This window comes from Molossus molossus, unplaced genomic scaffold, assembly GCF_014108415.1.
Source record: "Molossus molossus isolate mMolMol1 unplaced genomic scaffold, mMolMol1.p scaffold_m16_p_8, whole genome shotgun sequence".
In the NCBI taxonomy this organism is placed as follows: Eukaryota; Metazoa; Chordata; class Mammalia; order Chiroptera; family Molossidae; genus Molossus; species Molossus molossus.
Genome location: NW_023425402.1, coordinates 79,875,938 through 79,894,886, shown reverse-complemented (window position 1 = coordinate 79,894,886; position 18,949 = coordinate 79,875,938). Strand labels below are relative to the sequence as shown.

The window sequence follows — 18,949 nt, the reverse complement described above, 5'->3', positions numbered from 1 at the left end:
CTAGTTAATAGCTGGACTTTTTTTATGCTTCCACATTACTTTAAAAGTCCCAAAGATTTCTTCAAATATGATAGGAGATATCATATTGGTAACAGCAAGATTCCAAGAAGAGAAAAGCCTCCCTGACCAGTTTCCAAAAACTCCTTCCCTCACTCTCAGGGCACCGCCTTCATTTGAGGGTCTTGAAAGTTACAGTGGAAGCCATACCTGCCACTATCATGTGCTACCACATACCGTTCAAAACCTGACTCATGTATAGCACAGTGCTGGGTACATAGCAGTTATTCAATAAATATCTCCTGGCTCATTGATGTGAAATACAAGTGTTCTGATTAGGCATACATATAGCTTTTAACATTGGGGAAAGCCAAATTTCTAAAAATGTTCCCCTTCCCACCTTTTTCTTACAAAAAATCCTGAGTTAATTTTGAGACTAATTTTTACACAAATAAAAGCCACCAATAAATCAAATCCTAAATGTTCTTTTTTCCTTGGATTATAAAAACATTTTTTGTTTCCATTTTGGTAGCAAACATGAAAATCACCACACCTAAAGGTAGAACACCACTTTCAAAAAACATTTGATCATCCCAGCTGGTGTGTCTCAGTGCTTGAACGTCCTCCGTTGGACTGAGAGGTCCCAGTTCAATTCCAGGTCAGGGCACATGCCCGAGTTGCAGGTTTGATCCCCAGTGGAGGGCATGCAGGAGGTAGCTGATGGATGTTTCTCACATTGATGTTTCTATCTCTCCCTTTCTCTTTCTCTAAGAAATCAATAAAAACATATTTAAAACAAAAACAAAACAAAACCATTTGATCAGAGATGGAAAACTCAATGGCAAAGTTAATAGAATAGTGAAATGTGATGTTAAAAGCTAATCATGTGCCCTGGCCGGTTTGGCTCAGCATTTATAGTGTCAGCCTGAGGACCAAAGAGTCCCGGGTTTGATTCCAGGCAAGGGCATGTACCTTGGTTGCAGTTCGTCCCTGGCCCTGGTTGAGGTCATGCAGGTGGCAACCAATCTCTCACATTGATGTTTCTCTCCCCACCCCACCCCCACTCTGTCTGAACATAAATGTAAAAATATTCTTGAATGAGGATTAAAAATAAATAAAACCTGATGATGTGAAATGTGAAACAGTGATCAAGAAGCGATCAATAAATGACTGAAATTACTGACAAAGATTTTCTTTAGGAACACTGATAACCCTTAACAACTAGGTGGTAAGTTGGTTTGTAAATATTTCAGTCAATTAAACTGAAAAATAATAACCCATATGCAACTGGAAAGAAAAAAATGTAAGGAAAAAAAGAGGAAGAGAAAGGGAAGAAAGGAGGAAGGGGAATTTATCTTAAAATATTTTATCCAAATTTTAAAAAATTCCTGATCTCCAAAACACATTACATTCCAAAATAGGAGAATTTTTTAAATGCTGACATTACAATGGGCACAGAATCAACTATTAGATACTAAGTAAAAATTATTTCTATGTCAGCTGTCCACAAATTGTGATTAAAAAGCAAACTTTAAATAGTACCGAATCTATTTTCTTGTTTGCTACCTAATCCCATAACAGAAAATTTAATCATCACAGTTTACAGACAGGAGGAACATGGTAATCTGTATTTGTTCCTTTTTTTACCCAATTTCAGACAAAATAAATTAGATAAAATATATGCTTGATTTTAAAAACTAAAATAATATAAGAAGCCTCAGTTTTTCCTTTAGTTTTGAGCATAAGTGAAATACATAAAAAAAAAAAAAATTCTTTTTCATATGCTTGACCCAACAGCTTTAGGAACTCTGAAATAGTCTCTTTCAGGCAGGCTTCATCGAAGGAGGGGTATCTACATAATTCCTGTGGCTTCAAAATAAATTTTCATTGAGGTAGATATAGAGGATTCATCATCAGGGGGCATATATGTCTGTCATGTATGCATGTGATTTTTAAAAACACTACAAATGTTTTTGAGTTACAAAATATATGACACATTCTAGCTTATTATCTTATGTTTGGTATACTATTATTTAGAGTTCTTGTATTTGCACTTTTTTAAGAACCATAGTTAAGAATAAAAGGCAGAGCCCTGGCCGGTTTGGCTCAGCAGTTAGAGCGTCGGCCTGCGGTCCAGAAAGACCCGGGTTTGGTTCCCGCTAAGGGCACATACCTCGGTTGCAGTTTGTCCCCGGCCCTGGCTGGGTCGTGCGAATGGCAACCACTCGATGTGTCCCTTTCACGTTGATGTTTCTCTCTCATTCTCCCTCCCACTCTATCTGAGCAAAATATCAAAAAAAAAAAAAAAAAAAAGAATAAAAGGCAGAGGACAATGATCACTTCCTGCCTCCAAATAATGTCATATGCACCTATGCTTAATTGATTTACAAGCTCAGATAAATGCTATTTTCAAGCAAGCTGTGAATTACATCAAATGACCTTGAAAGAGAAAAAGAAAAGCCATGGCTTAATTTGTTAGTGAAGGAAGGCCTTGCTTGAAATTCATTATCAACTTTCCATTTTGCAAAGCAATTCATCCACATAAAAGTAGTCAAAAAGGACTTCATTTAATTAGTGATATGTAGACTTTTGCATAGAAAAAGGTTACAAAGTAATGCAAAAAACACTAGGTACAGTAATTTTAAAACAAATATTTAAAAGTATAGTTTTGCATAATGTTTAACATTCTTTTTTATTGCTTTCTCCACACAGCAGAGAAATGAAGTGCATAATAATACATGCTGTGTCTTTATCTTTCAAACATAAAATCTCATGTGCTCAATTTCAATGTATTCAGAGATTATTTTGTCATTAAACAAATTAAAAAACAAAACAAATACACCATTATGTAGCACTAGTCTAGGCATGGACAAACTAATTTATGTACATCCCACTGCATACATTCATCTTGATTTGGGATCAAACACAATCTTGATCTTGACAAAGAACATTTAAAAATTGTGGCTTTTCTCTTCTCAATCCTATCTTCCTGTCTCATCACCTCCAGAAATGCTACTTCTCCCAAAAGGATGACACGAATAGAGTACACATCATCAGGACAAAATGAAGAGGAAAAATATGTGAAAATAGTCCAAATGAAACTGAATAAATTATTCTAAGCTTTTACAAACTGGAGTTTTCAAGTTGGCATGAATCAAATAGCCTCTGGTGGGCATATCATAGGCAAGTGCTCCTAGGTGTACTCTATAAATGCATGGTTTATATAAGAAGCACCATATTTTGAGTCATGAAAGAAAAAGGTGCCTGGGAGTTTGCAGGCAGGGCAGAATGCTTGTTAATCTGAGCACTGATGGAGTAATTGCTTAAACCAATGCATTGTTGAATGTCACCACTTGGCAAGTCTGTACAAAGAAAGCAAACTAAGATAAAACTAGGTCTTTCACCTTGAAAATTATTTTCAGCACTCCTTTTGGCCAATAAAAATCTGTTGGTTTCAACAGAGTACTCTCCTCTGGTATTGCATGTCTGCAACCTAACACAAGACTTCTGCCCCTTCCTTTCTTAACCTAACTTCTGTGCTCTTGTGCAATGTTATATGTTCTGAAAAAAACTTCACTAGCTCAGGCACTTATGAAACACGAATATTTTTTTCCTTCTAGTTTCAAGAGAATTCAGTCAGGGCATTTTTCTTCTCCAATTAAGATACACCGATGCAAGGCTGAACTGTAAGTACAGTCTGTATACTTTCCAGGAAAATTCTAAATGGAAGCTAGTGTGAAGTTTTCAAAAGCTGCTGATGTCTGTTACCAAGCTGCCTCAAACAACAACAACACAGATAATACCACATTTCCACTTGTGAGGTTTGTGTCTCAAATAGCTTTATTGTTCCTTTGTGGATCTGTAGACATCTGTATGGCTAACTTCAGGGTGCAAAGGTTTTATGCTGATTCTGAAATGAAGGACATTCAGTTACTATCGCCAAGAAGTTCAATGGAAACTTAAAAAGCGCCCACTTCTGTCCCCCAGGGTCGGTAAGGTTTACTGTTTGTTCCACTGCCGGTCTGCTGGGGACTGGACGCGGCGGATACCGACAAGGGCGGGCTGATGGCTGTGGCGGCTGCCACCGCAGCAGCTGCGTTGGGGGGGAGCATGGGGAAGGCCCCCGCAAAAGACAGAGGGAAGCTGTGCGCTGCCGCGGTGGCTGCCGCAGCGGCCGCATGGACAGTGGCCGAGAGGGACAAGAGAGAAGTGGAGAGGGGTGGCACGCACGGGGCGACACTGCCCGTCGACGGCATCCGAAGGGCGGAATCTGCGTGGGCAAACGTGGCCGTGAGGAGAGCAGAGCCATGGGCAGGAGGCACTTCCGAAGTTGTGGAGAGGCGACAAGGTGTTGACTCCGAGGCATGGAGTCCGTTGGGTTGGAGCAGGGCTGCGGGGAGGTGGTGGAAGGCTGCAGCCCAGTGGTGCGGGTGTAGGGGGTGGTGGTGGTGAGCCAGAGAGGACGTCATTGCCGCTGCTTCCCGCTGCGAGGCGCACGTGCTGAGATGAGAGACCAGCCGCACCCGCAGTGGATCGGAGGAGTCCAGGCCTTCCACGGAGCTCAGGTACCGCGCCACTTCCGTTAGGCACTCTCGGAACCCAATGCTCATGAAGTCCATGGCAAGAGCATGTGCATCAAAGTAGCCTAATAGGAGGTGTGAACAAAGTGGGGGCCAGGAGAGGGAGAGGAGAAAATGATCCAGTTACCAAGAGTCCTACCAACTATGTTCCACTCTGTCCTTCCGAAGGTTTATGCAGAATGATGATCCTTTCTGAAAAAGCTGCTATTTATGGTTGTAATTTTTGCAGAAGTTACAAAAATGTACTTTGAAATTCACATGTGTGACAGTTCTGGCAATGCTCAGTTGTCTGGAAACCAAATATCACGGTGGGGTAAAAATTCAGAACATGCGCCCTGGCCGGTTTGGCTCAGCGGTTAGAGCATCGGCCTGCGGTCCGAGAGACCTGGGTTTGGTTCCGCTAAGGGCACGTGCCTCAGTTGCAGTTTGTCTGCCACTCCATGTGTCCCTTTCACATCGATGTTTTTTTTTCTCCCTCTCTCTCCCCCACTCTACCTGAACAAAAAAATGGAAAAAATGTTCTCAGGTGAGGATTAAAAAAAAAAAAAAAATTAAGAACATGCATGCTTCAAATACTTCCAGGAAAAAAAAATGGTGTTGTATTGTGGAATAGTGAAATTCCCTAGTCAACTTTTTCACGGTAATAGAGTTCCAGTCTCTCTGTCTCTGAGTTGTAGATTACAGGGCTTTTCTGAAACATCCTCACTCTCTCAGAAATGAAAAATGCATTCTAACAGCTTGGGGACTTTCTAATAAAGGACTTTTCTTGTACCATCACTTACTATATTTTAAATTCAAAAACTGTGCCCTGGCTGGTTTGGTTCAGCAGATAGACCATCGGCCTGTGGACCAGAGTCCTGGGCTCATTTCTGACCAAGGGCACGTACTTCAGTTGCTCCCATGCGGGTGGCAACCAATTGATGTGTCTCTCTCTCAATGATGTTTCTCTCTCTCTCTCTCCCTCCCACTCTGTCTGAAGATAAATGTAAAAATACCCTTGGGTGAGGATTAAAAAAAAGAAAAAGAAAAAAAAAATTACAAAAACTGCTTTTTGACTCTCAGTGGCTTTTTTACTTTTTATTTTTATTTTATTTTTTTGGTACATGCCCCTAGCAGGAACCAAACCTGGGACTCTCTGGTCCGCAGGCCAATGCTTCAACTGCTGAGCCAAACCGGCCAGGGCTCTCAGCGGCTTTTTAAAATCAACAAAGTGAAAATATTTTGCCATTACTTTGTATGAAAAAATTCAATGAAAACAAAATGATTTAAAATAGTTTTGGTTACTAATTTGAAGATCTTATTTTTTCTATCAGGAAATATAAGACTGTTTTACTGATATAAGGTTACTATAACTCCTAGTTTTCCTTATGTTCAAATATATACTTCCTTCATTGGTTAGCTTACTTTTTCCTGGCATCCACCCAAGAAAAAACAGTGTTAATTGTGTCAGTGTATATGCGTTCAACCCCATGCTTAAGGTTACTACCATAAAAGTGGCTGGAGCTGGGTTACATTTATGAGAATCCCTTTTTATCCGAAGATAATACATTATAATAGAAAACAGTAATGTCTGATTATTATGTGTCAATTTAGAGTACAATGATCAGACATTTGGGGAAATGTCACCACTTGGAATGAGTGACCTCTAATATGTACAAATATATCCTTTTTAGATTCTTTCTCATTTGTAACTTTTCAAAAAAGCAATTTTCAAATTTAAAATTTAGTCTACCCACTTTTGAGATGTATATATACATAAATAAAAAATATCATATTCAAACAAGGTTATTTTCATCTAAGGCATTTACTATATTATCTTTTTTTTTATGTTTCTGCAGTTCAAAGTATTAACTTTCATTTATCATCTACTAGTAATTAGAATATCTTATTCTGCGCTTTGGAAAATAGTAGTCACAATGTTCAAAAGTTAGCAACAATGTCCCTGGGATTAGAAGAAAAAGTTCTGACTAAAGAAGCCGCCTCTGGGGAGAGATTTCACATGAGCATCCTCAGGGTTCTCTGTGGGGCTCTGCAGACTCTGACTTCCACGAGAGAAGAGGAGGGAGGTAATCATCAGTGTCGACAGAGTTCAGAAACCCAGCGAGATTTAGGAATTTAGGCTACTCTACTAAATCCTCACTAGAAACCATTGTAATATCAAGGTAGACTGTAAAAAATGAACCAACAGAATGGTCACCCTAGGAGCATCCAAGAATTTACATGAACAAGCATGAAAAAATTGAAATTTGTGGTTTGCCAACTATATGTTATTGTATATCACTGAGTTCTCTATTGCATCTTAAGGAATATAAATTATGTTAATTCCTATCCTGTTTTTGAATATAGAGGGAGATGATGATGAGAAGCTGTCTCCTGAAAGTGAATCTTGGGCCAAAAATAAGAGAACACAGTTCCATACCACATTGCCTATGTCACCACTGTTCTACGGCTTTAAGTGAATAAACTCATAACAACCTTGTGAGTTGCGCACTAGCACTGTTCTCAGTTTACAGATGAGGAAACAGGCTCAGAGAGGGTTAGTAATTTACCCAGCATCACAGAGCAACTATATGGCAGTGCCAGGATTTAAAACCGGGCAACCCAACTGCAGAGTCCATGCTCTTCACCAGCACACTATGAGGCTCTTATAGCAGTTGTGAGTCTTGGATGAGGTGAGCCCACACTGCCAGCACCCCTTCTTCAAGGCCCACATATTCTCCTACTTGATGACCTGTTTAATGACCTGGCAGTCAGGCCACTTATATGTGCCTGCTTGGAAATGTATGTTCATAAACTATTCTGGGATAAATTTTAGGACTATTCAGGTAGCCAAGAATAGCAACCAAGATTGAACTTAGTTTTTATAATAAAGCATAAGAACAATAGTACTCTTTACAAGTAGAGCTCAGGCCAAATATTTGAAACCTTGATAAGAATTCTTAGTCTTGTGATTAAAGATGCAAAGGAAGGCAGAGCAGAGCAATGAAACAACTTTTCCTGCTCTGTCACTATCTCAGTTGGTGCAGAGACGGAATCATGTGGGGCTGGAGGAAACTGAGAGCTCAGAGCACTTGTGTGGGCTACACGGTGCAGCAGTGCAATTTTCTGCCTCTGGTCACAGGCGAGGCAGTGGCCAAGCTGGATCCGTGGCTTTTAAGATTTTATCCAGTTCTCATCTCTATTATGTGAGAATGTTTGCATCCTTCCCTAGGGTTACCTTTTAATGAACAGAAATAAAACACCCATGCTCATTCGTCCAGGGTGATTCCTTGAGAAGGTGCAACCAAGGGTAAGTCATACCACGTGAACTTTCCTTTATAACAATCAGTCCCACCTGACACACACATATCCAAACATAAACTGGAGGTTAGAGGCAATCATTTTCTCTTTTTCTTCTTTCCCTTCCCCCAAGACTCCATTAAATCAGAGCTAGGACTCAATATGATACAGCTATTCCAAAGGAAGTGACTCCAGAATCAGTCTCATTATTGTTTTCAGATTTTGGCTGGTTTGGGATTTAGAAGTGACGGTCAGGGCTATGTCCCACAGGTCCTCAGCAGGATGGCCATAGTGGAGTTCAATACTGAATTACCTCTATACCATAGGTAAACAGCTACTTGCCTCCAATGCCCTGTTTCTGCCCTGATCTAGGGCAAACTATGACACCACGTAGTAAAAGGCTGTTGGCAAGCTCAGAGAAGCCTCCAGAGTACAGGTGCAGCAGCACCTAGCCCCTTGGAGTATTCTGTCCTTACCCAGTTGTCAAATATGTTAAAATAACACCCTTTGCTAAGATGAAGAGCAGAGGCTTGTTTAATAGGTGAAAAAAAATACAAAGCACAAAATCCAGTCTAAGTAAGAACTGGGATGATGAAATCTGAATGAATATCACAGGTTTCCCAATCTCATGTCTACTTTTAGCATGAGGTGAGGGTCTGTCCCTGATCCTCTAAACAATTCTTCCCAAAATCACTCTGGAACACAGAAGACATCTCTCCAGGGCACTGGGCCCAGGACACCTGCTCTTGTTTGTTCTCGGCAGGAATGACTGCTCCATTAACAGTTTCCAGTAGAGATTCACTACCTTTACATCAAATGCTCTGTCTGGTATGAATCCAAGACCAACCAAAATCTGAAAACAACAATGAAAGTCATTCTAGAGTCACTTCTGTTGGAATAGCAGCAGTGCACTGAGTTCTAGCTCTGATTTAATAGGTGGTTTGGAGAAAAGGAAAGAAGAAAAAGAGAAAAGATTGCCTTCAATCCCCTGTTTATGTTTGGATGTTTGGATGTTTGTTCTGTCTTTCTGTACAGATTTCAGCATGCGCTTCTGAAGACCCAAACAAATCTCTGACCAGGCTGCTATAAATGAAGCTTTACTCCCACAGTATTATGAAAGCAAACACAAGCCCAGGGTCAAGTGCTTCTTTTGTTCCAGAAGTTCTTTCCCACGAGTTCAATCCTGCCGTTAGCATTGATTTCCACAGCTTTAATCTGGGACCTCCTATCTCAGCTTATTAAAGAACTGTTCAGCTATAACTTCCTTATAATCTTAGAAGAGAAAATGAAAAAAAAAAAGGTGGAAATGGAGGAGGGGGAGGTCACCTACTTACCTTTACCCCCGGTTGCCTGAAGCATCTTCAAATGATCCACTGTCATTTGTAATATTTCGGCTTTTTCTAACTTTGCAGATCCCTGCATAGACAAATAATAAAGTTTTGTAAGTCCTATCGAAATTAATTTGGAACATTTTACACTGGGTTTTCAATTTTGCTGTGTACTGGAAAATTCTAAGTTTAATTTTTTCACAGAAAAATCTGAACTCCTTCCAAACTTTAAATGAAAACACTAATTACTATGTCACACTTAATGACAGATATTTGCCATTTCAACTTTTAAAGATTAAAAGGCATAATAAATATTTTTATCATGAGAATAACTATACTGCCAATATCACTCCACCAAAATCATTACAATTGTGAAAATCTCAAACTTTTCATCCAATCAGTACCTTGGTTAACAGTATACTTAATTTTATTGTCCAATTGTATAGAACATCCAATAGTCCTACATAATGCTGAAGTCTAGATCACTTGACTACAGCTCTGGAGTATAAGAAAATAGTATCTTAAATTATTATTGAACCTTGACATGAGACTTTGAATAATTAGTTGGGTCTTCTTGGTATTTTTTTTTATCACATCAAACATTGTTGGTATTAAAGAAGGCACATGGTAGGATAATTTGCAATCTTTAGCTCTCTGAAAGTGCCAACCACATTTTAGAAGATTTACAGTTTCCAAATATTTAACATTCTTGGTTATACAATGGACATTCTTGGTCTTATAATGTTTTTCAATGTATTAAAATAAAACATGTTGTCTTTCTAGCAAAAAAATAAAAATACAAATGCAAATAAATCTTTAAGGTAATTCTTACTAGACCATGGGTAAGAAGAACAAAAAATAAAAAAGAGAAGAATTTCAATATTTTTTCCAATAATTACCAGCAGGTGTCACTGTGAATTTCAAGATCATAAATAAGAAAACATAATTTACTAATTACCTAGCAAGCATCAGGAAAATGTAAGGATATTAAAACCCTTTAAAATAGTTCTTAATAAAATGATCTTGGAGATTTTTTTTTCCCCTTTATTGATTTTAGAGAGAGAGAGGAAGTGAGAGGGAGAGCTAGAAACATGGATGAGAGAGAATATCAAATGGCTGCCTCCTGCATGCCCCCCACTGGGGATCGGGCCCACAACCTGGCCATATGTCCTGACCAGGAATCAAACCGGCAACCTCTTGGTACATGGGTCGATGCTAAATTAAGCCACACTGGCTGGACGGAAATGTATTTTTATGTTCCCACTTTTTAAAATAAGGCAATCTCTGGAAACCAGTTGAAAATGTGCCACCTCAAACTGTCTTGGAGTGTTGTGGGTGGCTTCTAATTTCCTGGAAGAGCTAAATAATTAAATCAATATGTTTTTCTGAAAAGGAAATTGAAGTTTATTTCAGGTTCCTATGCGTTACTTGTTTTGTGAAAATTATCAGCTCGATGCCAGTTATTTAAACTGCTTGAAAGAACACCCTTCTAATCATATTGTGACAGGGCCAGCTCACTAAGGGTTGGTAGCCAAGCTCTGCAAATGGGAAAGTCTGTGTTTATGGTAACTAACTGCCAAACAACTGAGGTTTGCTTTTAAGGTTTAAGTTGACATTTTAGAAAAAAAAAATCTAACATGCCAAAAAAACAAAAAAACCCACACCAAACTGATGGTTCCTCATAACTATAGACATTTCAGTACTCAAAGCAAAAATATCGCTGAACGCTGACATTTCCATTTTCAGCCTACTGCTATTAATCAAAACTACAATTTCCACATTACATTTACCTAATCAAAGACAGTTTCAGCATACAGAATGGGTGCGTGTTTCTCTCAAAAATGTATAATCAATAGCATATTACAGCTTGTACTCTGTCAGTGTTCAATTTTTCCATGAAGATGTACAGTAGTTTCAGCGAAAGTGACTAATAAAAAAACTGCAGTTTCTGGATAATTTCCAAGGGCTTTGTAGTTTGTGTGGTTCATGAAATAAACCAAAAAAATGAAGTAAACAAACAACTGCTGTCTTATACTCTATTGGAATTAAATTGAAAGTATTTTCAACAAGGGTATGATGCCACATTCTTTGAAAGACGCTCTTAGAAATCTCTGCCATTAGCCATGGTGCCAGGAAGAGAGAAAACTTTTCCAAAATGACAAAGAAAGATTTACATATTTGGCTTCCTACTCTTTTAAGTGTGCAAAATCTTTTTTTTCTTTCTTTGGTAAAGGAATACTTGATTTCTGAAAAGGGCATATGGCTACTTTGATTTTTACCAAACTTCCAAAAGGATGCTCCAAATAGAACATTATTCTGTTAACCCAGGGATTAAAAATCAAACCATGTAGGTTGATATATTTTATTGGTCTTATTGTTTAGAAAATGGAGCTAGAGATGTTACTTTATGGGCTTTGATCATTTTTAAATAAAAAGCTAACTTTTTAAAAATGTTTGAGACAAAATTGAAATTTCACATATATCTTTTGTTGTGTGAAGAATACAACATACATCTTAGCTTTAAACAAATTCACTACTGGTCTTCATAGAAAGAACAGAGAGAGCATGAACACTGTTACCCTTAAGGGGAAAATAAGCTCAAGAATGGAAATGTTTTTCAACTTCACGATGGATTGTGTTTTTAATAGTTTTGCCACAACAAAGCATTTTATTGAAATCACTGCTCTGTGCCAGATCAGGGCACATACACCATTATTTTAATGAGCTTTAACATGAACCCACATTCCCAGATGAGAGAATCACATTTTTTTTTAGCTTCTTGGTTGGGGTGGTCAGGGGTGAGGGTTACTTACTTGTTTTTCAAAAGCAGTTGGCACCAGTCGTCTCAACTCGGATAAACTGTTATTTATCCGATCTCGACGTCTTTTCTCTATGATCTGTCCCAAAGAAAGCAAAACAACAAAAGTTTATGAATACACAAATAATAAAATCACTCATAATGGAAAAACACAACTGTTGCACATTAGGCTGGATACCATGAAATAAAAAATAAAAAAATCACATACCCCTCTCCTTTTCTTTCTTGCCATAATCTGAGATGTTGTTGTAGGAGAATTCGATCTAATCACAGAGCTAGAACTTTGCCTAAGAAACAGGAAGAGTATGTCAGGTGCTACATTAACATTACAATTGTTTTTCTGAGTACTTGATGCCACCCATTAAATATTGAGAGTGATTGCGCAGTTTAGGTCTGTTATTTTATTCTTATTGCTTGCTTTACTTTTAACATACTTTGCTTTCAGCCTGTGTATCTCTTTTCAGGTAGGGATCATGCCCTTTTTTAAAAAAAAGTTTTAATGAGTAATTTAGATGCCAAATCCACTGGCAAAAACATCCCTAAACTTTTATTAAGTCTCCTAGTAAAATAATTCTGCGCAGTCAGGGTGAGAAATTAGATACTGACACTTCCTAGTACCACTCATAAATGTTTCTTAAAAGTCAACTAATCTCTTATAGCATCCTCCTCCTCTTTCCGGTCAGACATACTGAACAAAGCAAAGCTATTTTAAAATAAAGGCCATATTTAGCACCACTATCAAACAGATATACAATCATCACATGTCAAACTGTTGTATCTAGGTGCAATCTTTAAAATTAACACAAGTTACCTTACTATGTCAATTAATTGTATGTATCTCACAACAGAAAAAATAACCGACAAATTTAATGTTTTGTATACTAATTTTCCAAAAGAATGCCCCAAATTAAATATGTTACTGATAGGACAATTAAAATTAGATCAACTACTAGGTAAATGTTTTATTTTGAAAATGAAACTTGTAGGTGGGTATCTTTGTGCCTTCAACCTAAGCTTAAGCCTCTAGAGCTGCAACTCATCTTGAGTTTCCTAATGAAAAGATATTTTACATCGAAAGTAAAATCAAACAGTTTTTTGCCACTCAGAATTTTTGCCATCCTTGCTAGTTTGTATCTGTTACTCTTCATAATTCATGGATTCTATGCTTCTTTATGTTCTCAGATTCTCCAGGGTTCCTATTATTCTTTTATTTTAGAAATGTTGCACACACCAGGTTCTTATTACCTCATCCTCTCACTTCTGGATCTTATTTCTGAATGAACTGTCTTCCTCATTCCCACCCATTCTCAACTGGTTTCCCGTTTCACAGGACATCTCCAGTTTTTCTGATTTTATTTTTTTAAGATGACACAATGACACTTTAATAATTAGAAGGTACTTTGGAAACCATGTTTCCTGTAAATATCTTTGCTCTAGCTGATATCAGGCTTTGGTTTTATGTATTAGAATAACAGAATTGAAAGAAAAAAATAATAGCATTGAAGTTTTCCAAAACGTAGGAAGATTTTGCTCTTTGAGTGACAGATGCGGATAAATAATTAAGGTGCTTCTGGGGATGCCAATTAGAAGCAATTGTCATTTGACCCTCCTTGGCACTAGAATGCCTTGGTAATCTCCCTCTGTCACTGGAAAGTGGAGGTCTGGCTTCTGTGATCACGACCCCGATCTTTTCCAGACTTAAGAATAAGTAGTCAGAGATGATGCCTGAAACGATCCTTATATCTGTCACTCACTCTCCTGTCAGCCAAGTCACAGACGGTCAACCAGGAAAGCTCATCCTACTTAGCCGTGACATCGCAAATTGCTTTGATTTTTCCAGAAAGCAAGTTATCTTTTTATTCTCTTTAAAAATAAAATATCAATTTGTTTTTCTTTTCTCTTGGCCCATTTTCGACAGTTTCAGTGGCGGAGGTGTCGCCCATCGCTGGGACGTATTTGTCCGTGGGCCCCACGCTGACAGCGGGGCACCCATCCCTCGCCAACTCCTGCACTTTCAGCTGCGTCCCCGTCCTCTGCGCCCCACCCCTAGAGTGAAAACCGACATCCCTCGCCCCACCCAACGCACGCTCCTGAGCGCCCACCACTCAGTTTCTCGGGCAGAACTTTCCCCTCTCCGTTAGGACGCCGCGGAATGGAGCCTTGGGATGTCCAAGGAGCCGCTTCTACACAAAGCTCCCCGACGCTTCGGGTTCCGGGTAGCTCCCGCCGAGCCCGCGCTCACCCGGAGTAATTGTTCTCGCTTCCCACGTCGATAGTCTCGTCCATGTCGCTCTCGGAGGTCGTCTCCTCGCAAGGGCGCTTCATCGCGGCGAAGACGGCGCGGGACGCAGCCCGGCCGGAGACACGGCCGCCGAGCGCGGCGCAGCGACCTCCTTGCCTGCCTCCTCCCTCCCTCCCTCCCTGGGCCCCGGCAGGCGCGGCTCCCGCGGCGGCGCGGTCGGCTCCTCCGGGCTCTTTCCCACGCCGCAGCCCAGCTCTGCAGCAAGAGCCGGCGCCCGCCACGCCACCCCCCCGAGCGGGCGGGGCCAACCCGCACACCTCCCTGGTGCAGGCCCCCGGCTCTCCCGCGGCACCGCCTCTGGGGTTGGCGTGGCCCGCGATTGGCTGGAGCAAAGAGGTGGGACCGGGCCTATCCTAGCCCGCCTCCGGGCTCCCGCTGAGGCGTGGGAACACGGCCTCACACCTGGGGCCCAGGAGCTGCGCGCGGGAGGGGAGAGGCGGAGGCGAGCCTGAGCGCCAGGTTGCCCTCTCTGGCTAGGGAAGCGCGCAGACTTGGGCGCGGGCGCCGCCAGGGCGGACCGGCGCGGGGCGGGCTCTTGGACCTCGGGCTTTGGCCCTCCTCCTCACCCCGCCGTCTGCCGGTAAAGTTTCAGTCCTGGGTTTAAAGAATAACCCCAAGCGCGTGGCTGAGTGTGAGCGAGCGTGTGTGACGCCGGGAGGCGCCGTGGCTTAACCGAGCCACCCCTCTCTGCTGTCCCTTGTTTGGACCAAAACTGCTGACTGGCTGACCCCGGCGGTCACATTTGCCCTCTGAGGTTTTTGAAAACCTTAAATCAAAGTTACTATTCTCCCAGGCAACTCCCAAGGCTACTTCCGCGGCCTCTGGGCTTGAACAGATAAGGACGTGAGTTTCCCCGACCAGGTACCTAACCGCTGGCGGTCGGAGGGTCTGAGGTTGGCCCCTACACGATTTTCGATTTGCTCTAAACCAGATATTTCCATTTGGCCACTGGGGTTTTGGATAGTTGATCCCACTAAGTAGACCTTGCCTGGAGTTGTGTCTGCTCTGGTAGCCGGAAGGACTAGGGCAATAATGCGGGTATTTCAGGACACAATTTTAGTAGTTTTCCAAGTTCGACTTTTTCGCGTTTGGGTTATCCAGATAATTGCAATTCCCCACTCCTCCTGGTGTGTGCAGTCGCAGCGGTAGACTTAGAATACCGGACGTGAAAAATCGCTCTGGAAATTGAATTTGTTTTCGAAAGTTCGAGTTCGTGTCCAGTTGTTAGTGCATTGGATACCGCGGGTTGTAAAAACTCTAGATGTTCTTTCAAAACATGTTTTCAAGCTTCCTTTTTTCATGCTCTGATTTTTGAACCGGCTACACCGATGTGCCTCGGTGAGGGCAGCCGTGGTCGGTTTGCCCGCCCGGGAGCCGTGGTACCGGGAGGCGTGCAAGCGGGTCGGTGGGGGTCCAGCAGGAGACTACTCGTTGCGCCGGGACCGCTCCGTGCTTGGAGGAGAAAAGCCTCCGAGAGAGAGGCATCTATCAATCACCACCACCCATTGCCATGGACCGATTCAGATTTTTCTAGGGATCTGCTGAGGGCGTCCCTTTGACAATCTATTCCCTCCCCACACAAGACCAGCGCGAGCCGGGAGGAGAAGAGGAAAACATGCGACGTGAAAGATTGGGCCCGGCGGGGGCTGGGCAGTGGGAGAGCGGGAAGGACTTGCAGCGTGCGTGTTAAGCTCTCTTTAAAACACAAAACCCCTTCCCCACACCCCTTCTTTTTTGTATGGTCCCCATCGGGGGCCCTGCAATAACCGTGTGAACAGAAACCCGAAACGTTCCATCCTGACTTCTGAAACTTAACTCCCGGCAAAGCACCGAGTCGGCGGGGGCCGGGCGAGGCCTGGCAGGGCTGTACCAGGTCAGCTCAGGACGGTGGGGGCGCCAGGGGCGGTGACCACCTCCCTCACAGCTCGGCTGTCGGCCTCAGGGCGGGTCCCGGGCCGGCGCGGACCTCCAGGCCTCTGCACAACTGCAGCACCCGCGTCTGAAACGCGCTGCGCGGAGCTGAGCTGGCCCGCAACTCACCGGCTCTGACCTTTCATGACGCCCGCTGGTTCCCTGTCCCCGCAACATACTGAGTGAAGAGTGGGGCGCTTGCGGATCAGCAGACCCATCTCGCTGGAGGATGCGCCAATGGTCAGTTTGCACAGGCCACAGGGGAGCGCGCCACACACAGCCTGCCTGGCGTGAACTCGACCTTCACAACTTTAAGCGAGGGCTGTACGTTTTTCTGAAAGCGAATGTCTACAGGTGCAATTAACGTTTGCCACGCGAGCAAATTAGCGGGCGCTTCCAAATGCCAGGGTCAAAACCTGAGATCGTCGTTGAAAAAAAAATTAAGGGTTTTTTGGTCAGTTTTCCCCATCATAATGGCGTATTTGATTGCAAAAATTACGAAAAATTGCAAATAGGGAAAAGGTTTGCTTGCAATAAAGTAGCAACTGGGTCTACTTTTCCCATATTTTTCTTGGTAGTCTTAACCGCTGTATCGCGTGATAAAGAAAAATATATAACAGGCACGTTCGAGAAGTACGCGTGGATTTTAATGTCACTTAAAAATATTTTATAAGCAAAGGGGATCATATTCTACAAGTGGTTACAACAGTGCCTGGTACATGGTAAGCGGTATGTAAGTCTGTTAAATAAACGAACAGAGGGCAAAAGACATTGGCGTTCTGAACACCATGAAACGATTAATATGCTCACTTATCTACAAAATACTTAACCGCGATTAGGCAGCACGAGATTAGTCAATTAGGTCTTTTATTCCCCTCAAGTATTCCATTTGCTTATCCCCTGGTTAGGCGCCCTGTCTAGTCTGTCTTCCACTGAAAGCGCCTCTCGGGTCAGAGGGAGGAAACTCTTTAAAATGTCCCAGCATATTTCAAAACGGTCGTGGATTGTAGAGGGCTGAGAGAGGAGGTTGTAGGGGTGGTGTAAACGGACAGAAAGAATAGAGAAGATGGGAGAACTGCCGGATTTCAAGCCTCATCGCCCCTCTGCGACATCCTTTTCAGCGCAAGTTGGTTGAAGGCTTCCCAAGAGCCCGGGCAGAAGAAAAGATGTCCGCGCACAGAGCAAACCCAGTTCTTTCCTTTTCAAAGATTTGTACAATGAGATAATTAGACCGAAAGATACGAGGGTCTTTTCTAGAAACGAAATGCCATTGAAAGAAAGCCCAGGATTACGGATCTAAAGGGAATGGAGGAGGGGGGAATCGGCTGCCTTCCCGAAATTGGTCATCTCGCCGGTGTTTTGTGCTTATGCGATTTAACCTCAAAGGCTTGAGATGTGGAATGACGAGATCTGGAAACATCTGACTCTCAATGGCCCTGATCCTCCTCCTCAACTGTTCCCCTACCCATTTAATACTATAAAGTTACAGTTTTTGTACCTGTATTGATAAGTTTGGTGATCTTGACCTAGGCTTATCTTGTCCCACAAATTTGATGTGATCACTCCAGTTCTAAAATTGTCTTTGCAGCGTTTTGGGAACGAACGTGGGGTCTTCTTTTTTTAATTTTTTTTTTAATTCTACTTGATATGCTATTTTCTTCATTAGAACACTCTGATTTTTCTAGATCAATCACTGCATTTCATTTGTGGCTTCTCTATATCCTTTGAGGTGCTACTCAAAATTACTTAAAAAGTTTCTGGTCACTCCAGTGTTTGGGTTCTCTTAGAAAATCACTAAGGCATGACACCACTTTAAAAAATGTCTTAACTTAGTTTCTCAGTGAAACACAGGCAGCTCTGTTATTTTAAGAACTTTGTTAGTCTGATAAGCCTAAGTGTACATTCTTCAAATTAAGTCCAATATTGTGCCCTATCTGAAATATTATAATTGTTACACAGTTTCTTGTGCAAAGGGAAGACAAACAGGTTGCCCTGAGACGTGCTGGTTTATTTTCAATTTCTGGGGCAGGTGATACACACCATGCATCTGCGGGTAGCCTTGTTGGGCCACCTTCCCTAACTACTAGGCTATTGTGATCTGGCAACACTTTCAGATCTGTACTCTGAGAGTGGAGGCCAGGGGCAAAGTCCTTGTAAATTTCAATAACTTGCTCAGCATCAGGCTGGCATCAGGCAGACCAACCTAAGGTCACTGTGTGACACAAATGTCCAAGCTAGTAAAGCAAAACAAAGCTGAAAGTAAGGGCATATTTAGGCCCACTAACCTTGAAGTCATCTATGAAAGGGAACTGTCTTACCAGATAATAATTATTCTTGCCTTGTCAGCCACGCAAAGTGCATCATATTTCTTGGCTTGCTCCAATAGGTGTTGCTTATTTGTTACATCAAAAGTCCCAAGGTAGGAAATCTAAGTCTCAAAGTTCCATTTCTAGAAAGTTAAAATGTTTAAATTAGTTTCTGTTATTAAGGGGCAATTTATTTAAAAGCTTTTATTTCATGAATGGTGTTATTAGTGCTTAGCACATGTCCAAGGATGAAGACTGTTTTTATTGCAGGAACTTGAGAAGAAGATTGTGTACTTAAGTAACCAGTTTTCCTATAAGCAACAGTCAAAACACTCACTATTTTAACTTCCTCTTTGTGAGGGTTAAATTGATGTTGGCAGGCTTGCAGGGGTGGGGAACATCAGGCCCAGTGGGCCATATAAGGCCCG

The 18,949-nt window shown here is 41.8% G+C and overlaps 1 protein-coding gene across 1 annotated transcript; it reads right to left on the bottom strand.

Annotated features, from left to right (window-relative positions):
- Positions 1–3,819: 3,819 nt before the first annotated feature.
- HEY2 (hes related family bHLH transcription factor with YRPW motif 2) lies at positions 3,820–14,488 on the bottom strand. The gene is made up of 5 exons (XM_036248563.1): positions 14,245–14,488; positions 12,211–12,289; positions 11,998–12,081; positions 9,191–9,272; positions 3,820–4,642 (listed from the first exon to the last, which is right to left on the bottom strand). The coding sequence occupies exons 1-5, from the start codon at positions 14,325–14,327 to the stop codon at positions 3,957–3,959; spliced, it is 1,014 nt and encodes a 337-aa protein (XP_036104456.1). The 5' UTR covers positions 14,328–14,488; the 3' UTR covers positions 3,820–3,956.
- Positions 14,489–18,949: the final 4,461 nt, after the last annotated feature.

Excerpts from the sequence above, each read along its gene's own strand:
- HEY2 (XM_036248563.1), bottom strand. The coding sequence starts at position 14,327 with ATGAAGCGCCCTTGCGAGGAGACGACCTCCGAGAGCGACATGGACGAG. Across the intron at positions 9,273-11,997 it reads CAACTGCTTTTGAAAAACAA|GGATCTGCAAAGTTAGAAAA; the intron begins GTAAGTAACCCT and ends TTGTCTATGCAG. Across the intron at positions 4,643-9,190 it reads TCAGGCAACCGGGGGTAAAG|GCTACTTTGATGCACATGCT; the intron begins GTAAGTAGGTGA and ends ACCTCCTATTAG.